Source organism: Halichoerus grypus, chromosome 7 (assembly GCF_964656455.1).
Source record: "Halichoerus grypus chromosome 7, mHalGry1.hap1.1, whole genome shotgun sequence".
Classification (NCBI taxonomy): domain Eukaryota; kingdom Metazoa; phylum Chordata; class Mammalia; order Carnivora; family Phocidae; genus Halichoerus; species Halichoerus grypus.
In genome coordinates this window covers 24212285-24226149 of record NC_135718.1, presented here as the reverse complement: position 1 = coordinate 24226149, position 13865 = coordinate 24212285, and the positions used below count along the sequence as shown (strand labels likewise).

The 13865-nt window shown below is 43.5% G+C and overlaps 1 protein-coding gene across 1 annotated transcript in view; it reads left to right on the top strand.

Moving 5' to 3' along the window:
- The window catches only part of SORCS3 (sortilin related VPS10 domain containing receptor 3), a 578941-nt gene that overhangs the window by 171121 nt on the left and 393955 nt on the right, over positions 1-13865 (top strand). The window contains exon 2 of the mRNA XM_078077136.1: positions 1575-1642. Coding sequence (XP_077933262.1) covers positions 1575-1642 — 68 coding nt within the window. The remainder of the gene's footprint in view (positions 1-1574; positions 1643-13865) is intronic.

Genomic DNA, 13865 nt, shown 5'->3' with positions numbered 1-13865 from the left:
TCTCTCTGAGTGGGAGAGGCAAGGGCCACTGAGTGCCTGTGGGGAGCAATTCTCTGCACTGGATGCACACTCCTTGCTGTTGTGCTGTGTTAATAGGACAGGTAGTTGGTAGATTTTCCTGTTCTGCCAATAGCCATGTCATTGATGTTTTTCTTGGCTTGGCTCTTTCTCGCCCACCCACCACTCTCCACCGAAGAACGCACTCTGAGAAGAGTCCTCCAGTCATGGCACCGCAGGGAAGTTGAACATCCCAAACCAACTTTGCCATGGACTCTGTCTGACCTATAATGGGTCACATCCTTGCCTCTAATTTCTTCTTAGCTTACATAAAGGGAATGGAAATTGTGCTGACCGACCCCATGGGGTGCTGGATGAGAATACATCTCAAAGTGAGTGTTCTGTTGTCAGTGAAATGCCATAAAAATGTTCAATATAATGGCTGATTATTTTTCTTTAATCTTAAATAGATACCTAGAATGGGAAAGTTCCATCTTGGTAGCAGAAATTCATTATCTTGGAAAGAGTTTAATGGCTGCTGTGCAAATGAACTGAAGGAAGTTAAATTGTGGAATGGGAAGGAGCTGAGAAAAGTGAAATGAGTTGTGCATTAAATTTAGATAAACACAATTATGTGTAACTGGATTATCACGTGTGCTGGCAGGCGCTGTCTATTAGGCACCTGTGTCTTGATTAAAATCAATTCAGGTGCACGCGCTTGAAATCCTTGTCGGTTCAGAGTTGTGCCTGAGCCACTGCCCAGGCACACACGGGGCAGCCAGGGGAACGTCTGGTATCCCGGTCTCCCGCTGGAGAGGTGTAAAGGGCATAGGACCAGACTGAGCAGCCCAAGACCATTTCAGGAAACTGCTAACGGTAACAAAAAGTCCCGCTCTCTTTCACGTACAGCTTCCTTCTGGGTTTCTTCATTTCAACTGAGTCAGGAAAGTGGTCCTGGAGTCCAGGGGAGTCCAATGCCCTACTTACTCCACGACAAGGACAGATGCCGGATGGTAGATGGCAGATGACATCAGAGGATGTTGGGGACTGGGCCTGCCTGCCATTCAAGTCTCTGTGGCTGCCGAGCCCTTAGTGATGGAAACACAAAATCTCTTTGAACCTCTCTGTAGATGGATAGAATTAGGCCCAGTTCCTTCTTACCCTTTTAGGTCCAAGTCTGTAAGTCAGAGTCATCTTCAGATCAAAAGCGAGCCCAGCCTCTGATCCCCGGGTGGCTGGAGGAGCCCTCAGACCCAGCCAGCCGGTACCTCGCTTTCAAGGAGGACAGATGTAGAGAAACAACTGTCGATACCCAGTTAATTCCTGTTGGCATGTTTTATTTCAAATGCAAAGCATCGTCAGGATTAAAATAAATGCTACCAGTTACGGGATGCATTTAATTAATAACTGTTTTCCCTTGCTTGATCCTATAATACCCCTCCACTCAACGGATAAATACTAAGCCCTCCTCTGGGTGATTTGAGATGAACTGTATATTGTTACACAAACTAAAGTAAGCTTCCTTTTTTCTCCTCTTTTGTTCCTCTCCTCTGCCCTCCTCCCCTTCCCCATCGCAGGTGATACTTATCCTGACCAAGCTATATGACTTCAATCTGGGGAGCGTGACTGAGAGCTCGCTGTGGAGGTAAGTGGATTAGAGGTTCTTAACAAGCTACTCTGGCCTGGCTCACGAAAAGAATGCCAGCCACACGGTTGGGAAGCACGTTTTGGAAGAGACAGAAAACAGTCCTCCTCATGGGAGACCTCTTTAATGCCCGGGGTAGAATGGATGGCCCCACCTGTGAATTCCCCTGGCACTCTGCTTATCTTTTTGGGGGCCTGTCATACCTTCTGCTTGGCACCATTGTTGCTCTTGTGTTCCCACCATGTCTCATTCTGCTTGACGAACACACCTCTGGTTAGAGCAGAAGAGCCTGCCCAGAACAAGGAGAGCCTGCTGGAGGGGGGATTCTTGCCTTGGGTGTGAGTTTTGGCCCACGGACCGTTTCTAGTCCTTTGCATCTGTGAGCTCGGTGGTTCTTACCTGTACTTGTGGGAATAGACACATGTGGGGATCAGATCCACACAGTGGCCTTCGTGGGCTCCTTAAAAAAAAAAATCAACGTATATATGTATATATATATATATACACACACACACATATATGTTAGTAAATTTAATGTATATATTTAATAAATACTATATATTTAACAAGTTTATATATTTAATAACCATTTACTATATATTTAACTTCATATATATTAAAATGTATATTGGTAATACATATATTTTAATATAGAGAGAAATGTATATTTTACGACAGCATTGGTATGAAGATAAATGTATTAATATAGTATATGAAAACTTTTTTCAGCCTAAAAGTTCATTGAAATCTTGCCATTTGCAGTGATATGGATGGAACTAGAGGGTGTTATGCTAAGTGAAATACATCAGTCAGAGAAAGACAAGTATCATATGATTTCATTCATATGTGGAATTTAAGAGACAAAACAGAGGAACATAGGGGAAGGGAAGGAAAAATAAAATAAGATAAAGACAGAAAGGGAGGCAAACCATAAGAGACTCTTAACTATAGGAAACAAACTGAGGGTTGCTGGAGGGGAGGTGGGTGGGGGGATAGGGTAACTGACTGATGGACATTGAGGGCACGTGATGTGATGAGCACTGGGCATTGTATGCAACTGATGAATCACTAAATTCTACCCCTGAAACTAATACTAAGCCTTGTGCCCATTGTGCCTACTGGGTAAGTCTGCTCTGATGGGATGCTGGTCGCAGGGGATGAGGAGAGGGAGGATGTAGGTGGGTTCGGTCAGAGAGAGCTTGAATGAAGCCATGACCTGAGGCATTGCTCTGGATGGGGAGCACCGGTGCACTTGCCCTTCTGTACGCCCCACGCGTGCACGCACACACACGCACGTACTCACTGCCGACAGTCACACGGGGCAACAGCAAATTGCATCAGTCACCGTGAGTCGGCACTTCACACTCTGGCAAGGCTGTGTGTGTCAATCCCTTTTGCTTCGTCATTGGTAAACCCTGGGGAGGGTTTACATCTGTGAGCTCGGTGGTTCTTACCTGTAGGTAAGGCCCCCAAAGGCCTTTCACTTGACTGCGTCATCATCCCCAGAGCCCTGTCCTGAGGGTTTCCTGTGGTCTTGGAACCAGACGAGGCTGGGGCTTGAGTATCTGTGTGCCTTGCTTCTTCTTCATCTGACCTGTTTGTTTGCGGAGGACTAGCCAGAGTCTGTTTCCCAGGGAGGGGGAGCAGTTAGAGCATCTATTAAATATTTAGGGGTTAATTGCTCATATTGACTCAGGCCTGCCTCCATTTGCACAGGATGTCCAAAACCTAATTTTGCTGCTCAGTGAAAATTGGCAGAGATATAAGTAACCGGGGTTCGTCTGATAGATGAGAGCATGCCTATTTCCACTCACACAGGACTCCCAGGGAATTAGAGCCTCAAAAACCTTCCCCTCAGGTCCAATCCCAGTGATACGGTGCTGATACCTTAAGCCTGACTCCCATGCTGTCTTCTGGGGGCAAATAATGAAACAAGCCAGAAAATCCTGTCCGTACAATGGGCAAGAGCTCTACCTGGAAGCCCATGTTTGGCTAGTTCTAGGGGCGGGCCAGGTGAAACCAGGGAACCCAGGCCAGGTGCTTGCAGCTCGAGACCCTTGTGTAATGAAGTGTGTGGCCCTTGGTCACAATAGCCAGCATATTCCCTGGGGTGTAGCAGAGACTGCAGTCTGCCGAGTGGCCCCGAGAACACCCTGATGTCTACTTGCCAGGATTCGGGTCATACCTCGCCCGCCCAAAGAGCTCTGTAACTGCAGGAACCTTACTTAACCTCTCAGTATCAGTTTCCTGGGGCTGCTGTAGCAAAGTACCCCGGACTGGGTGCCCAAAGCAGCAGAAATGTGTTCTCTCTCAGGTCTGGAAACTCGAAGTCTGGAATCAAGGTATCTTTAGGGCCACACTCCATCGGGAGACTCTAGGGAGCACCCTTGCCTCTTCCAGGCTCGGGGGCTGCTGACATTCCCTGTGGGTGCGGTACTCCCTCTCCGTCTCCATCAGCCCCCACAGCCCCTCCTCTGCGCCCTCTCCTCTCCTGTTCCTTATGAGGACACTTTGCCATGGCAGTTAGACCCCTGGCATCATCCAGGATGATCTCATCTTGAGATCCTTAATTACACTTGCAAAGATCCTTCTTTCACACAAGGTTCATCACAGGTTCTGGGGATGAGGATATTGAACGTATTTTTTCCGGGTGGTCACCATTCAACCCATTTCTCTTTCCCTGAATGTAAGTTGGAGATAGTGCAGAAGCTCCCTTTGCTCCAACCACATCGTCCTTGTTGCTGAGACACGCCACCTTCTCCCCGCCACAGCCCTTACCCTTGGCTCTCTCCGCTCCCCTCGGCGGGGCCACAGGGCCGGACAGCACCTCGCTTCTTACCCTCTCTGTTCGCCTAATCAGGGAGGCCTTTCCCTCGGACTTCACGTTCCATCACTCAGCTTGCATTTTCCTCCTTAGTACTTATCACCATCTGGCATGCTAAATATTTTACTTATGGATTGATTTATTGTCTGCCTACACCCACTAACATCTAAGCTTGTGGAGGCAGAATTTTCATCCGTTTTAATTCAGGGCTGTACTCTCAGCACCTAGAAGAGTATCTGGCACACAGGAGATCCTTAATGTTTACTCAGTGAATGAGTTAATGGATGGATTGCAAGGATTAAATGAAATAATAAATGTACAAACCCTTAAGACAGTGACTCACATTTAGAAAGTGTTCACTTAATTGTAATGACTAATGATTACTGTAACCCTCTGTGTTTGTGTAGTGTTCATTCCATTATTGACTTTGTTTATAAGGATCCACTGATGCCAGGGTCCATGTGATGGAAATTATAGGGCACCAACGGGATGTATTCTGTGTTGTGGATGAATTAGCAGAGATCTTCAGGGGATCAGGGAGGGGAGAAGAGTGATTTAGATTGTTGTTCCTTGTGCTGATTGGAGGGAACTGGAGCATCAATTTCCAGTGACACGAGGATGTTCTTTTGTAGATAAGATTCTCTGAGCTGGGTGTTAGACTGACGGATGGGTTATGATTTGGCAAATGAGAAGTGGAAAAATGTCTCTAGCAGAGGGCAATGGCTAGGTAAGCCTGGGCTGCAGGAGAGAAAGGAGCCAAGCAGGAGGCAGAGAGAGCAGCTCGCCTTGGACCAGGGAGGAAGGGTTTGGGGTCTCGTCATGTGCACAGAAGGGGCCAAACCAAAGAGGGTAATGCAGAGTGTGATTTGGGATTTGGAAAGCTGGTGGATAATGTAGGCTTTCCCTCTGGGTAGATGTTCTATACGAATGCATTTCTGTGCTGTGTTTCCAGGGGTCCATAGGTCTGATAAAACCCCACTTAGCAACCCCTGGAGAGGACTGGAGTGAGAAACGGGGCTGCTTCTAAACTTCAGGGGAATTTTCCAATGTGCTGGGGCCTCACAGAGTTTCTTCAAACCTTTCATTGTCTGCCCTACTCATCCCCTAAAGATCTGTGTCTCCCATTCTCTTTTCTGTCCTGATAATGATTATGTATTTTGCAGTTCGAGCCTAGAGCACTGTGATCTCCCTCACTAATACAGTGTGCAGAGAAAAGAAACTAAATTAAACACACACCCTTTCAGTTTCATGATTTGGTCCAACATGCTTAACCAAGTTGAAATTGAATTTGGGAATTCTTCTTCAGTTTTCTGTATAGGAGTAGCCTCTGTCATGACAAGATGACATTCCCTGCCAAGTTACAGTGTGATAGAATTATTTGCCTCACTGGATTAATAATTCAGAGGCCATCTACTTCTAAATAGACAAAAGACTGTTTAAAAGCATTCAATAGGGGGCCCGCAGCTTGGCCCCCGTGACATTCTTTCAGAAACTCCTCGGTGCTGTTACACTGAAGGGGGTCAAACTTTGTTCTCTGCCACCACAAGATGGCTGTGTAAGCTGGTTATTAGCACAACCATCTGTTGGTATCCCTAAGCCAAAGGACATTTTCCATATAGGATTCAAGCTTATAGACTAATGAGGTTGGGAACTGACATTTTTTAAAAGACCCAGGGCTTCACGCTCAGGGCGTTTTCAGTCCATAATGTGTCAAGTCTGGAGGCTACGCATCAGTGAGGAGGGGAGCTGACACCTGGCACTGTTAGAGTTTACAGAAGCCTGACCCAAGGGGGAGAGAGGCGATGAAAGCAGGGGACCCAGCGTCAATGGATCGGTCTCCTCCTCATCAAAATAATTACGAACAGAAGCTCTGGGACTGATGGCCTAGGTTCAAGTCCACGCTCCTCCGCTTAGCCACTGAGTGACCTAGAACACGTTTCTTCAGCTCTCTGTGCCCCCGTGTCCTTGCTGTACCATGAGGACTATCCTGGCTCCCACCTCACAGCATGGGGACAAGGTTTCACATGAAATAAAATGCATAAGCTGCCTAGAGAAGCGCCTGGCACACAGCGCCTACCCGTGGAAAACACGCAGGGAGAGTTGGTCATCATCGTGTCGCCTGGTAGTTGAGCTGCTTCTCTCTGCTAGCTCCCCTACCTGACAACAGCGGGAGACACACTGTGCTCTTAGAAAAGCAACTGGCTTGGCAAGTGGGGCCCCTGGGTGGCTCAGTGGGTTGATTGTCTGACTCTTGCTTTTGGCTCAGGTCATGATCTCAGGGTTGTGAGACTGAGCCCCGCGTCAAGCTCTACTCTGCGCTGAGCACAGAGTCTGCTCGTCCCTCTCCCTTTGCTCCTCCCCCTCAAATAAATAAAATCTTTAAATAAAAGAAAAGAAAAAGAAAAGCAACCAGGCTGCTCAGCCATTTCTCCTGGGGCCTGCAGAGCTGATGCAGGGGCTCCTGGTTCAGGTGTTTCTGGAGCTTACCACTTCCTGCACTCATCCTCCTGAGCAGCTTCCCTGCCCGTCCTCCCTGAGTGGGTACCCCTCCTCTGCTCACCACTAGCATCACTTACGCTGTGTTGTGATTCGTTTCCAGCCTGGGAGCCTCTCAAGAGCAGGGCCCGTGAGCCTTTGTTTCTAGATCTACAATGCCTAGCCCTTGGTCTGCACTAAAGAAGGGCTTGGTGATGGGAACTAAAGCACAGTGGCCCCAGATCAATCGCAGCATCAGCCTGCCTCAGCCCGTCACTTTCCTTGTATTGAGTTGTCTCATCCTCCTGCCACTGGGAATCCCGGGACTTTTCATCTGGTCTGCAAGCTGTTGACTGGACTGTTTATTCCCTCCCCTGATTGTTCCATCAGTGACCTTTCTGGGGGATGCTGTTTTTTTTTCTTTTAATAGAAAATGGAGACCTTTGGATTTATTAATTTTTTGTTTGCCAAGAAAACCCTGATAATAATTGCTAAGACTTCCCAGAAGTTATTAGTTTACAAATTTTAATGACACTCATGATTTATTTATGTGTTTCCCTCCCTCTACAGCTGCTCACCCCAATTTCTTAGTGGAATTCCTGCTGAATCTGAGTGAATTAATGGAAACAAAACTGCAGATTGGAATGACATTTTTTTGTTAGGCTGTTAATTAAAAACTTTCTGTCCTATTCGCTAGGCTCTTCATATGTGAAGTCCTGAAGGCTGGCCTGATGATACAGGCTGTGAAATCCTCTCTCTAGAACTGGGGCCTCCTTCTGTTTGCTTTTGGTAGTAATAAATCTAGTGAAAGCTCCTGAATGGGTTCCAGAGCATTCAATTGAACAGATACTAATTGAGCATCAATTATATAAGCAGCCCTGTGCTCATTGCTGGGGGATGCAGGATAATTATGTCATGCTTGTTATCCTCAAGGAATGTTTCATTTGGTTGAGAGGTAAGATTAATGTACTAGGAAACAACATTGGGCATATGCAAGAATAATATGTATATACAAAATACAGTGCACTCTGCAACGAGTGGTCTTGCTATAGAAATACTTCTATGTTTTTATTATTATCACCCACCTCATTCTATAAAGGATGCAAAACAATTCTAGGAAGGAATTAGAGAAGTGATCAATATGACACCTATTTTTTTGTTTTGCTGTTTAAAATAAAACATCTTATTTCTCTGTTAGGGTGTGAAACTCCTAAGAGGAAAGACTGTTTCATATACTAGTGGTTCCCATGGTTCTCAGAAACACCCAGTAATAGGTGGGATTGAATATGGGTAGTGGTTACAGGAGTGGGTCCTGGATTCAAATTGCCTGGATGTAAATCCTAGCTCTAATGCGTATTAGCTGCACCACCTTGAGCAGTGTTTAATTTTCTAAGCCTCATTTACAATATAATGGGATGACGATAAGGGAGCTTTGTGAGAAGTTAGTGAGATGGAAAATGGAATGCAAAGTGCCTTCAATCTAGTTATTACTTAATAGAATCATTATTATTTGTTCATAGGTCCACATTCTCCTAGCCCAGCAGCTTCTACCAGGTTCTACATGAGTGTTGTACTAATATCTCTAGGAGGGCGGGGTGCAGAACACATCTAGAATCCTAAGGGCATAATGCCTGGACATGATACACTTCTTTTTTTTCTTAAAAAAAAAAACAAGATTTTATTTATTTGAGAGAGAGAGAGCGAGAAGGGAGAGGGGCAGAGGGAGAAGCAGGCTCCTCGCTGAGCAGGGAGCCCAACGCAGGGCTGGACACCAGGACCCTGGGATCATGACCTGAGCCAAAGGCAGGCACTTAATCGACTGAGCCACCCAGGTACCCCTAGACAATGATACACTTCTATTGAGAGAATATTCTGGAGTCTTCTCCTTTGGCTGCTCATCTGTGCTTGGCAAAAGGAGAAGGTTAACACCTTTCTTGGTTTTTCTACACCAGATGCTGATAATGATACAGGATACAAAGCACAATCTGATTTAAGTTCCCCTAACATAGTGTTGAGTTAACTCATCTATTACTGGTGATTTTCTTCTTAATGCAACCGTAAGGGAATCTAAGTCCATTGAAAAGTTTTGTTACCTCCCAAGTAATCAACAAAGGTGGGATCGTGTGTAAGCCTCACACATGGCACATCCTCAGAATTGCTTGTGGAATGTGTTAAAAATCTAGATTCCTGGGCCCCACCCGAGATTCCAGTTTAGTAAGGCTGCAGATTACTCAGGATGTATAATTTTCAACGCACCTTAGTGGCTTCTTGTCATCAGATAGGACCAGGGACCAGTGAGCTCAGAGGAAGCTGGGGCTCTGGGCGCATCTCAGTTACCAGTAAATTGGATTACTCTTGCCATCCTTCTGTTTCCTCATAAATAGAGGTGTGAGATAAAATGATCTCTCAAGTCTCTTTTAACTCCCAAGTCCACTGATTCTTCCAACCTGGGAAATCAGACAAGAAGCACACCACATTGGGATTTATGATGTGCAGCAGGTAACAGCCTCAGTCCTGAGCACGTCCACCTTATGTCAAAAATCGGGTAGTGTCAACAACACAGACACAGCTCTTCTAACGTGCTGCTCACTGATGGATAGTGGCCAGTTGGCAGGTGTTAGCTAGAATACCTCTCCAAACGACTTCATTTAAATTCATTAAACAAAGGGAGCATCATTATATCTATGAAAGTCTGTTTCAAAAAACATTTCTCAAATGAGAAAGGGGTTTGCCCTAAATATTGAGCCCTCAAACATCTTCCTTTATTAGAGAATAGAGAAATGAGAACACTGGAGAAGGGGGTCTGGATTACAGATTTACTGTTTTCCTATTATGGGAAAGAGGGGTTCTTTTTATGGCCTAGTTTTTTTTTTTTTCTTCTATGAGGCAGGACCCAGACATGTATAAATCTTGATTTTTGTCCAGTGGCTGAGAGAATGTAACCCTTTTGTATGGATTGTGTCTGTTGATTGTTATTTTATGTTGTTTTCGCTTTCATCCAAATGCAGTGCAACTTTATCGTGATCATAAATAACCTCACCATTTGGAGAAGGGGTGTGAAATTCTGCCCATCCCTTTCCCCAGCCTGAGCTCCCTCTCATTTTCTCAGCAGTAGATTCATTAGCCTTCTAATGAAGTTAATAATAAACAGGATCAGACAGTCCCTTCTAAAATAACATTTATAAAGGGATACATTTCCCTACTCTCTAAGGTAAGCCTTAATTTATTTCCCTGCCAGATGTTCACATGTGTAAAACTATGATAGGTGGGCCTTTGGAATTTGCTTTGAAGCCAAAAAAGAAAAAAAAAAGGAAAATTTTTAGTTTGCACAGAGCCTATTATTTCCAAGTTTGTAGGAGAGTGGATTTTTACATACCCCATTCCTGCTTTTATATATATATATATATATATATATATATATATATATATATATACATGTACATACGTATATATGTATAAAATGCCTATAAAGATAAGCTAGGCAAGCTTCATAGTTACTTTCTCATCATTTGGTAGTCAATTACTTTGTTGGACATATGCTGTAAATGTCTTTAGGAGGCTTTTGGCAACTTCTCCACAAAGACCACTGCCCTAGATATTATTTGGGAAGCAATAAACTGGTAAAAAGCCCTCTTCTTTTCTCTTGCATTTCTGTGAGGTTTCTTTTCAGGAATTGCTGAACTTACAAAGGAAGCATTTCACATTTTGCTATTGCTTCTAAATGCTTTGTGCCCAAGTTAAAGCTAAAGTCAAGTCTTAAAATGCAATACATAGAGTTTATCTTACAAAAGCTCCCCCTTTCAGTGGTACTTATCTCTTAAACTGGTATAATATGTGTAGTCACTGCTCACATGCATGCCTGGCACGTCTCATATTTCTGGGAGGAATGTGAGGCGTGTGCATTGAACATTCCATTTTATGAGTGGATGAACTAAGGTCCCGAATGGGTTGGTGCTCAGTGATTTCAGATCTGGGACCCAAATCTAGGTCTCTCCATTCTCAGCAGCCCCCTGCTCTTGATGTTACATTAGTAATCATTCTTTCCTGGCCTTTCTAGTTCAGCCACCATTCATATTTCATAAGAGATCTACAGCCAAGTGACTGCACTGGGGACTGGGAATGGGTTTCTTGGATATTTGTCTAGGTGGTTTTTAATTCTGGTGGATCATGAGAATCACCTGGGAAATATAAGAAAAGCCAGTTTCCTGGGCCTTATGCCAAACCTATTGAGCCAGTTTCTGGGGTCAAGGTCTAGTTGCTTATAGTTTGAAGGTGCTCCCCACTTGATTCTGATGTAATTGCCAGCCTAAGAGACATCATGGCCATCTTTGCTTCTGAAAGGTGCGTGACACCTTCTTTTGGGGAATTTGCCTGTGGCATAGCACCTTTCCCTGTTATCTGTTGTCTTTATGGCTGGTTCAGAATGAGAAATACAGTCATTCATGCAAAAATCCATAGTTGCACCCTTGTCTTTATAAATGACAATCATAAAGGTTAATAATTGGAATGAGCTCTGGCACTTACTAATTAGCTCACATTCTGTCAGTATCAAGCTTGTTTAATTGGCAATTAACATTGATTTTAGAGAGTGGCACCACAAGAGAATGGTTATAAGGTGCTGCTCTCCATAGAGTTGTGCTTGAGATGAACTCTATGAGGGTGAGTTGGCAGCTGGGAATCCAGCTTCCCTGGGGGATCGGAAAGCACAACAAATGGGAAGTGGTTTCCAGGTGACTTTGGAAGGCTTTCTATTCATAATTTTTGGTTGCAAGCCATGGACGTAATCACTTATTTAGGTAAGATACAGGGTTTATTGGAAGGATACTGGGATCACTCAGCATTTGTGGGAAGAGATAACAATGAGACTCCAGGAAGGACAAAATTCTAGGCATCTCTAGGGACCATGGTATGTCATGGCTCGATTCTCTTTATCTCCAGGGACCACAGCAGCTGGATGTCATGGCTCTACTCTCTAGGTGATTTAAAGTCCTGAGAGAGAATTGAAAGGACCACTTGAGTCAAGTAGTCGAAACTTTAACTATGTTTGAGGGTGAGAATATCCTGGCCTAGGCTGTCTTTCTTGTTCATTCCTATGCATAGGGAGATTGGGATCACCAGAAAAAAGCTAGGGAAGTGTTTTGGGAATACTAGACCAATAGCCTTCAAGGGTATCACATGTTTTCTGATGAATTTTAATGTAAAGAAGACTTAAAATACACTAAATTTTAAAGAGCATCCCTTTACTTTTACTACTGATTTAAAAGACTCATTTATAATGTGTCAGGGAATGTGCTAGGAGCTTTATGTATAAAGATATCAATTGTAGCAACCTTGCAAGGATTTTATCCCACTTTGGTAGAGATGAATCTGAGGTTTTTATAATCAGCAGATAACAGAGATGAAGTTTGACTTCATGTCTGTAAAACTAAAGTCCACGCTAGTCTCAGTTGGCCAGAGTGCCTCCCCAAATAGTTTTAAACTTAGGATGTAGTTAGTGAGCACTTTCTCAGTTTTTGATACCACATTTCCATATCTGTTCTCCAAAACTTGATACCACATTTCCATATCTGTTCTCCAAAACTTGATACCACATTTCCAAAACATAGTCCCAGCAGTCTTCAGAAATGATGGCATTATGATTGATTAGATATCTTGTCTAAAATTCTTAATTTTTGGAATTCCCCCTTCCCACCATCTCACCCAGAGATGCAGATAAAATGCTCTTAATCATCTGCAAATTCTCACCTGTTCCTTTTATGAAGGATGGTTGTTGATTATAGAATATTATTTGGGATGAGTGTGCCATTTGCAGTCACACACATTTTTGATTGAAATTTTTACTGAGATAATTGAAGATTCATATGCACCTTGAAGAAATAATACAGAGAGAACTTGTATACTCTATACCCAGTCTCCCTAATGGTAATATTTTGTCAAACTATAATATAATATCACAATAGTTTATTGACATTGTTACAATCCACCAATCTTCTAAGATTCCTTCAGTTTTATTGTTCTCATTTGTGTGTGTGTGTGTGTATAGGTTTGTCTATCCACCACCGCAGTGAAGATACTGAACATTTCTCTCACAAGAATCTCTCATGTTCCCCTTTTATAATCACAACCACCTCCCTTTCCCAGACCCTTAGTCACTAAACCTTGGCAACCACTAATCTGTTCTCCATTTATAAAATGTTTCATTTCAAAAAGGCTAAAGAAATTGAGTCATACAGTATGTAACCTTCCAGGGTTACTCTTTTCACTTAGTGTAATTCCCTGGAGACTCACCCAGATTGCTGTTTGTTTCTATTCATTGCTGAGTAGTATTCCATGTATGTATGTTCCTCACGTGGTTTAGCCTTTTACCTGTTGGAGGACATTTGGGTTGTTCTCCATTTTAGGTTATTGCAAATAGTGCTGTTATGAACATATGAGTACAGGTCTTTGTGCAAATGTGTTTTCATCCCTCTGGGATAAATGCATAAGAGTGTGATTTCTGGGTCATGTTGTAGTTGTGTGTTTAGTTTTAGAAGAAACTGACAAACTTTTTCAGAGTGGCTTTTTATATTGCTACCAGCAATGTATGAGTGATCCAATTTTTTTTATAGCATTGCCAGCAACTATGTTTTCACTATTTTCAATTTTAACCCTGATAGGAGGGAGGCCGTAATATCTCATTGTGGTTTGAAGTTGCATCCTTGATAGGTAATGATGTTGAACATCTTTTTATGTGCTTACTTGGCATCTGTGTATTGTCTTTGGTGAAATGTCTGTTTATGTCTTTGGCCCATTTAAAAAAATGCTTTACAAATATTATAGAAATACTAGAAGCTGTACATATATAATATATACAACTTGGTGAGTCTGGAAATAAGTGAAACTGTCACCACGGTCTATGCCCTAAACTTATCCATCACCTCTAAG